The sequence below is a fragment of the Ictalurus punctatus genome, chromosome 8 (genome assembly GCF_001660625.3).
Source record: "Ictalurus punctatus breed USDA103 chromosome 8, Coco_2.0, whole genome shotgun sequence".
NCBI classification, from domain to species: Eukaryota; Metazoa; Chordata; class Actinopteri; order Siluriformes; family Ictaluridae; genus Ictalurus; species Ictalurus punctatus.
Window position 1 is genome coordinate 23464534 of NC_030423.2, and position 8179 is coordinate 23472712.

General features: G+C 38.4%; 1 protein-coding gene across 1 annotated transcript; it reads right to left on the minus strand.

The window, feature by feature from the left end:
* Positions 1–2377: 2377 nt before the first annotated feature.
* slitrk4 (SLIT and NTRK-like family, member 4) lies at positions 2378–6526 on the minus strand. Its single transcript, XM_017473518.3, has one exon. It carries the CDS (start codon positions 6488–6490, stop codon positions 3989–3991), a length of 2502 nt encoding a protein of 833 aa, XP_017329007.1. The 5' UTR covers positions 6491–6526; the 3' UTR covers positions 2378–3988.
* Positions 6527–8179: the final 1653 nt, after the last annotated feature.

The following is an 8179-nucleotide window of genomic DNA, read 5'->3' on the forward strand; positions in this document are numbered from 1 at the left end:
ACATCAGGGTATGTGGAGTTATACTTTGTGGAATTAAGATGCCTCAGAGGAAGATATATTGTATCCAGAAGACCAAACTACTGACTGAACAATCATGTCTGAAGATAAAAGAAAGCGATAATGCAACAAGCAAAAAAGACACAAAATCAGATATAAATACAACTAAAATAGCATTGTAAGGGAAAAACCACAACAAATGGAGAAAGAAAATTCTTCAAAGCTCTATAAGAGATTCCATAAGAAGATCACTTGCAACCTTGTACACAAACTGAACATAATTTCCATCCAAAGTCAGATTGAAAGCCAGTCCTAAAACTCACAGTGAGTGTCACATGACATAAGCAGTACTACATCCATGTCCTCACAAAATAAAATAAAATGAAAACAAAATGTGTTTATACTGGGTGTTTTTACTGAGTAGTTTCATCTATGTGGAATGTTGCAATTACTAAATCAGTAGGCTTTAGTTTTAAGTTATAAATTAACGCTATGTTGAAATTGTGTTACTTATATTACTTGGTACAACTAGTAAAGTTTTTTTTTTTTAGAAGTTTGTTAATCAAATTCATTTTATTTTTAACTACAGTAGGCTATGATCAGAGTTGGGTGTAAAGCGTTACGGTAATCGAATGACTTTTTCTGATAATGCAGTAACGTAACACATTATATTTTAAATTTATGTAATTTGATTACATTTACTGATGTCAATAAAATTATGTTACTTGCAGTACAAATTTATTGTTAAGAAAACAAAATTAAGTAAAATGCATTTTTAAAATAAATCACGTTTTGCCCCGAATATTTTTTTCTTTAGCCCCGAATAATTCTCCACTCGGAGCGGTTTGTCACTGCGTAACTGAACATCAGTAAAAGAAGACTGTCTGTAATTTTATATCTTCAGTGAATGGAGATGAGACCAATCAGACAAGGTTTACAGGAAAATACGTGAAAACACTCATGTCTTATTGGCTGACAGTCTCAATTCTGCCAAACGCTAGCTCACACAGTCAGTGTGAAGAAAAATGGATATATGCCGAATTTTTTTATTTTTTTTAATCCAGTAAATAGGTTGAAACTGAAACACTAACCTTCTCTGAAGCTGAACAGGAAAACAAGGTGTGTAAATGTCTATATGAGTTCCAGTTTACGTGAACATGATCTGAGCAGAGCATAAGGAAAGATAATGTACTTTTCATGGCACTGTAGCAGATAAACCCATACAATGATAGCTTAGTTATGCCTCCCCTTGGCTAGCGACACCAAAGTAGCCTAGTTAGAAAAGTTTTATAGTTTATCAGTCTGCTGGTCCTACAACGTAACAACACCTGAGGCAAGTTTTATGATAAATCCAATTTTTTTCTGATCATGCCATGTATTGATGCATACTAAAATTACTGAAAGAACTATGAGTTTCAACGTGTAGTGTATTTTTGTAGGTTTGATAGGTTTTAAAAGTAGCATGAAAGTAATTAGTAATCTGATTACTTTTACCTTGCAGTAATCAGTAATGTAATCAGATTACAATTTTAAAGTAGTAATTAGTAATCTGTAGTGGATTACTTTTTTGAGTAACTACCCAACACTGGCTATGACAGAGCTTAAGTTCAACTGATGCGTTGATGTGAACTGAAATTTGAACTATGGGAATATCAAATGAACTTCCTAATAATAAATGTACCAATTCACAAGCTAACATTCTGGCATTTCAAAGCTTAAATCAGGAATTATATTTAATTTAAGACACTATACAATTAACACTGTGGGTGCATTGTATGGCCAATCTTCATTCATGATCAGATTCTCAAATCAGGCACACTTCTCATTTTTTTATGAATGCACCCAAGTCATTCTCACTGAAAGCAGATATATATATATATATATATATATATATATATATATATATATATATATATATATATATATATATATATAACAACATAATGACAATACATTGAACAACAATGCAAGATCATGTCATCAATCTGGAGCAGAGGCTTATGTTCTGAGTTTCAACAGAAACGAAAACTAATTTCACCTAATTGTCGTAATTTTCTAGGCAAAGCCCTTGATCACAACATGAGAGACACCATGACAGGGTATGCTGATGCACTTTTTCAAATGTGTATCTTGAAACAAGAAAATATATTGTGAACAACAATGCATAAAATTCTTAAGCATATGGAAAATGTGGCTTTATCATATTCCAGTAGTAATTTAGTAAAAACAACAACAACAAAAAAAAGAGCTTAAATGCAAGCTTAAGTATGGCGTTATGGTAGTATTTTTCTCAGTCCATTTATTTTCGGAAAAAAAAAATTAACATAGAAAATTATACAACACAGAAAATTATGCTGATTTCTCATATATAAAACTGTATTTATTTTATTGTTCAAGGTACATTCTATTTCAAACAATCATTAACTTAACAATATCTTAAATAATGACTGAATAATATATATATATTTCTTTCTTTTCTGAACGTAAAACTGGTCTCTCCATATTATTAACGTGAGCGGACAAAGTAAAATTGTCAAGCTAATATGATTGAGCATAATAATATTGCACATGGAGTGTGATATGATTCTGACCAAATCAGTAGATCTTATCAAAAACACATTGAATTTCAAAGATAATGTGAAAATGCACAGTCCTCATTTAAAAAAAGAGAAATAAATAAAAGAAACATTAAAGATCTACATGCCTTCTCCCTAATTCCATTTTGATCCCCATAACACATTGATAAAATTCAGAATCATATCACGTTAATGCACACTTATTTTGGTTGCATATTCTTAAAAAAATTATTTGACAAAATATTCATGGGCTATAAGACTGTTGGACTTGATACACTATGAGGCATTACCTCTTGCAATGTAATAGTGAAAGTTACATCACTATCACTGACGCTAGCTCCTATGCTCAGGTTAGCAGTAAAATACATAATGGGACACATATCAGAACAGAAATTTTCGAGTTAGTTGTTCAGAGCATAGCCCAAATCACTTGTAGCATTCAAAAAAGTCCCTTTGTAATCTTAAATAGTACCAATAACCTTTAAATAGTCCTGCATAGAAAAATAAATTAAATATGAAATTAAGTAATCTACCAATTGACAGGTGACAGTGGACTTCAGTGTTTTTGTCCTTTTTTGATTTTCTTTTTTGTTTTCTTGAATCCATTTATGTCTTGATGGGATTGTTCTTTGTCATTTAAAAACTGCCTCACAAATACAAATAATGTTGACTTACAAAATAAATCAGATACGCTTACATGGCAAGCAGCTATGGAGATATTTTCTTGGGTTTATGAATGTCCTGTCATGTGCCGTACCCAAAAACTTCAAGAGGAATCACATTTAATTAGAACAAATTTAAATGGCTCCTTACAGAAACAACGGACGGAATAATCCAGATTGTTAAAGATGTTGGAACTGTCAGTGCTTTCAGTTACAACTGAATCCACCAGTTTCAAGGCCCCGAAAAGTGTCAAATTAAAATCCGAAAGACAGTACTCTGGGGGTTTCCGAAATGTTCATGCGTGCGCCCAGCTTGCCAATCTTCGACTCCATTTCATTTTGTCATCCAAAGCACCCTAAAAATACTTCCAACCAAAAACAATGAACAAGGGTGAATATGCATTACACTCATTATACTCTTTTATGACCCAACAATTTGTTTAAAAAAAAAAAAAAATTAAAAGAATCTGGTAATTAAAACAAAAGCAATAATCTGATAGAACCCATTTCATTAGCAGCAAATTACACTTGTTGATATGATACTCTATATCCTCTCTTAAAGACTAATGTGATTTTTTATACTTTATAATGGCATCATCACTTTGCAAAAATAAGAATATTTGAAGTTACACAAACACCAATTCTAAGTTATATTTATTGTAATGAAATTTGTGTCCAGTACTCCATTGGTCATGAATATATTTTTCCATAAGGCACTTTTTTGTAAGTAAGGGGCACATGAAGATGAGAGGCCTAAAATTTACTGAGGGCCGTCTGTTCCTCTAGTACTTGAAGATAGTCAGGGGTCCCTTGGAGTTTTGCTTTTAGTTCATAATATTCACTTTTGCGCTGCTCAACAACTATCTTACTGTGGTTACCCCCTATCAATGACTTTTTTGTTTTTTTGTCATGTGGTTTCTCGGGGTAACGGATCTCAAAACCACTCACCCCTATACTGTTGAAATCCTTTTTGTTGTCCAAGTAGTTATGTAGGAACAGGTTGGACTCTCTTCCAGGTAGGAACTCATCCAGCTCATCGATGGTACTTAATCGTTTCCTCTGGTCCAGTGTGAGAGAGTCCTTGTCATTGTCTGCACTGTTGCGTAAGAACATTTTCGATCTCTGGGAATCGGCAAACTTGAAGCTGGCATCTGAGTCTCTCATTCCACAAGTGTGGGCTTTGCTCATGTGCTCAATAGTCTGTGGGATAAAGGTCTCTCCACCCAAGTCATCGTTCTTGTTGCATTTGTGGTTGTGCCTCCTCAGCTGGAGCTGCATTGAGCCACACTCCTGGTTGCCAAGCCCCTCCTGCCTCCCAGCAGGCTTTTTGTTTCGTCTGAGCACGAAGATCAGGAGGCAGAAAGCAACGAACACTGTGAGGATCAAGACTACCAGGATGCTCAAAATCATGATTGACAGAGGCACCGGCCCACCAGGAGGTGCCTTGCCAACTCCAGCAGGTGACATTGATGTGACCAGGGGGGTTGAACTAGTCAGGATAAAAGGAGGCCTGGCTATAAGCTTAGGGCACAGGATCTCGTTTTTCAGCTCCCGCAGCTCTATGTTTGCAAACTGCACTGGGGATGCACATCTGACCTCCTTGGCAGCCACCCCCTCATTCAGCTTCTCCAACCACAGTTTCAAAGCCACTAAATCACATGAGCATTCCCAGGGATTGCCTTCCAGATCTATCTGAGTGAGGGATTTGAGCTGGTCCAGCACGCCACTCACAGGCAAAGTCATGAAATGATTGTTCTTTAGATTCAATCGAGCAAGAGGCACGCCAGCAAAAATATAAGCAGGGAGGCTTCGGAGCACATTGTTGTTTAGATATAAGAGCTGCAAATTTGGCATGGAGTCAAATGTCCCTGCTAACACCTCCTTTATGGCATTGTATTCCAAATACAAATACTGGAGGTTACTGAGGCCGAGGAACATTTCTGGGTGAAGCTGCTCAAGCTGATTTCCATTAAGGTATAGCCTACGGAGGTTGGTCAGATTTCCAAACACACCTTTTTGAACAGTGGATATTTGATTACTGCCCAAGTGTAAGAGATCTAATCCCTCGAACCCTTGGAAGTCAGTGGGGCTGATATTTCTAATGTAATTACCGCTGAGGTGCAATTTCTTAGAATTTGGAGGTTTGGGTGTAAGATCAGCTAGGCTCTGGATATTTCTTTCCTGACAGCTCACACTAATGCCAAAATCAGACGGATGAGCTTTGCAAATACAGGGTTGAGGACAGGAGAGGGGAGGGACTCGGGTTTGGTAGGACACAATTTGGCCGTTTTTACCCACTGGAATACCAGCAACAATACCATTCCCATAGATTTTGGAGGGATTTGTAGTTTTTGGTGCCTTGGTAACTAAGGGTGCTATTGTGGATGGTGCAATGTTAGATATGGTATGTCCAGCATCTGGCTGAGAAGGGGGCATCCTCACATCAAAGTCACTACCAACTCCCAGAGGGCATAGTTCTTGTTTATTAGTCTCTTTCAATAGTCGGCCATATAGGTCACTGGGAGTCTCACATATAGCCTCTCCAATGAAAATGTTATAGGGCATATTCTCCAACCAAGCTTTCAGAGGTAACAAATCACAGGTGCAATTCCATGGGTTGTCATCCAATTGCAATTCCACTATCCTTCCAATATGCTCCAAAACTCCAAGATATGGGAGCTTCTGTATCCTGTTTCCTCGTATATCCAAGTGTGTGAGGGAGGCAAAGCGGAATATGTTCTCAGGCAGGCTCTGTATAAGATTGTCATTTAGAATTACAACCTTTAGCTTATGTAATTTGTTGAAGGCTCCCTTCTCAATATACTTGATTAAATTGTAGTCAGCCTGGAGGTATTCCAAGTTTTCGATCCCCCGGAAAGTGTCAGCCCGGAGCTCTTTTAATTCATTGTTATTTAAGTGCAACTGTTTTAATGCACTGAGTCCCAAGAAGGCACCTCCCTCAATGTTCTGCAGCTTGTTGTTACCCAGCTGGAGAGAGACTGCGTGCGTGAAATTCAGAAAAGTGTTGGGGTAAAGAATATACAAAAGGTTTTTCTGGAAATTCAGATGGTAGAGGCTGGATTGTGGCGGGAGCAGCTGTGTTGGCCTGTACACAGTTATTTTCTCACAGTTCACATAGAGGACGTTCTCAATGGACATGCATGAGCAGGCACTGCAGGTCTCAGCTGAGAGTTCGGTATCGGAGTCGGAAAATGCACTCGATACGGAAAAGGCCAACAGAACAAGCAGCAGCATTTTTGCCTTTTAAAAATCCCCCAGAAAACCATTTAGCAACCTTAGGGGAGGGGGAGAACAAACAGAAAATCAAAACAAGTTTGGTCTGCACATTTTTTTACACAGCAAAATGGAAAGATTGCATAGAAATATTGTTTTAGAACCTGAGTCCCCTTCTGTGCATACAAGTTAAGAAAATTTGCCTTTGCTTGCTGTCTAAGAAATCGACTGTGGTATATAGTCCTCAGCTAGATAACAAAATGTCTCTATTAATATAATAATAAAAAGAGTAAGAATAGCAACTAATAATAGCAGCTACATTTTTATAGCTATCCACAGACAAAATAAATACATCAATTAAAATACTATTAAAGGCACAAAAACCCTTTCCACACGTACTGGGGGCATCATTGTCATGCAGGGTGTACCAGAACAGCTAAGCAAATTTTATATGCTAGTAATAGGCTTGCCAATCCTCGATTGATTCTCAAGCACTGTGCGCAAGTGATTTAATAATCGGTTCTGAATAACCGGAAAACTCACCTGCAGCGTCCGAAATATCGCTTTCTCTCCAGAAGACACCGCACTTTAGACGGGACCTGGGGAATCTGTCCATTCAGGCTCCAATTTCAGCCTTCGCGGCTCTTCCAGTCAGCCTCCATTCGTTTTGAACGCACATTCTGCCATTAATCCCCGAGATAGCCGAGCAATGGATGGACATAGAAAATGTTCAGGCGGACAAATTCACCCGAAAAGCCAATGGAGACCTGAAGAAAGGCGCATCTCTGCATCGAATCGGCTGTGAAAATCGCGCCGGCATTCTTCGGTTCATACGCAAGGAGAGGCCAAAAGGAGAAGGAACGTTGATCTCCCTTTTAGTTGCCACCCCCCCTCCCCCCAACAGTTACGGACACTTAAAAGAAATCACGATTTTCTTGGTTCCCCTAAGCCCTGATAAACGCTCAACTCGCGCTCCTCAAAACGATGCGCTCCGATGTGATTGAGAAAAAGCGGAGCGATAGGCAGCGCGCTCCCATGTTCAGCGAAGGCAGATGCGGAGGATGAATAATTCAGTTTTAGTCCCGGCGTAGTTCAGCAAAGAAAAAAAATAAAAAACAGAGAGAGAGAGAGAGAGAGAGAGAGAGAGAGAGAGAGAGCTACACGTTTTGAAAAACAACGAAACTCGATTTGAAACGACTTATTCTTCTTCGCCCAGACTTTGGTGGAATACGGACGCCAGCGCGCATCAGAGAGCGAGTATTCCACACCGCGGTGCGTTTGCGCACGGTGAAGGAGAGCAGAGGAGGGAGGAAAGGGAGAGGAGAGAGGGAATGCAGAGATGGAGAGATGTGGAGGAAGAGGAAGGCGGCGGCGGCGGCGGGCGGGCGGGGGGGGGGGGGGGGGGGGGGGGGGGTCGGTGTTATAGAGCGACAGCGAAGACCACAGAATCAAGTTTAACTAATAGTACCCCAAACAAAGTATATTCTCTCAACACATTAAATGTATTGAAGAAAAAATGCGATGCGTAATTTCTGGATGCGCAGTCTGCGCTCCGGCTATACGTTTATTTATTTATGTATTTATTATTATTATTATTATTATTATTATTATTATTATTATTATTATTATTATTATTATTTTAAGAATATAAAACTGTTGTGTGGTGTGTAGTTTTGAATATTTATTGCCTGTATTGTGTGTGGCTGCAGA

Bases quoted from the DNA above. Each gene is read 5' to 3' on its own strand.
- slitrk4 (XM_017473518.3), bottom strand. From the start codon at position 6,490: ATGCTGCTGCTTGTTCTGTTGGCCTTTTCCGTATCGAGTGCATTTTCC.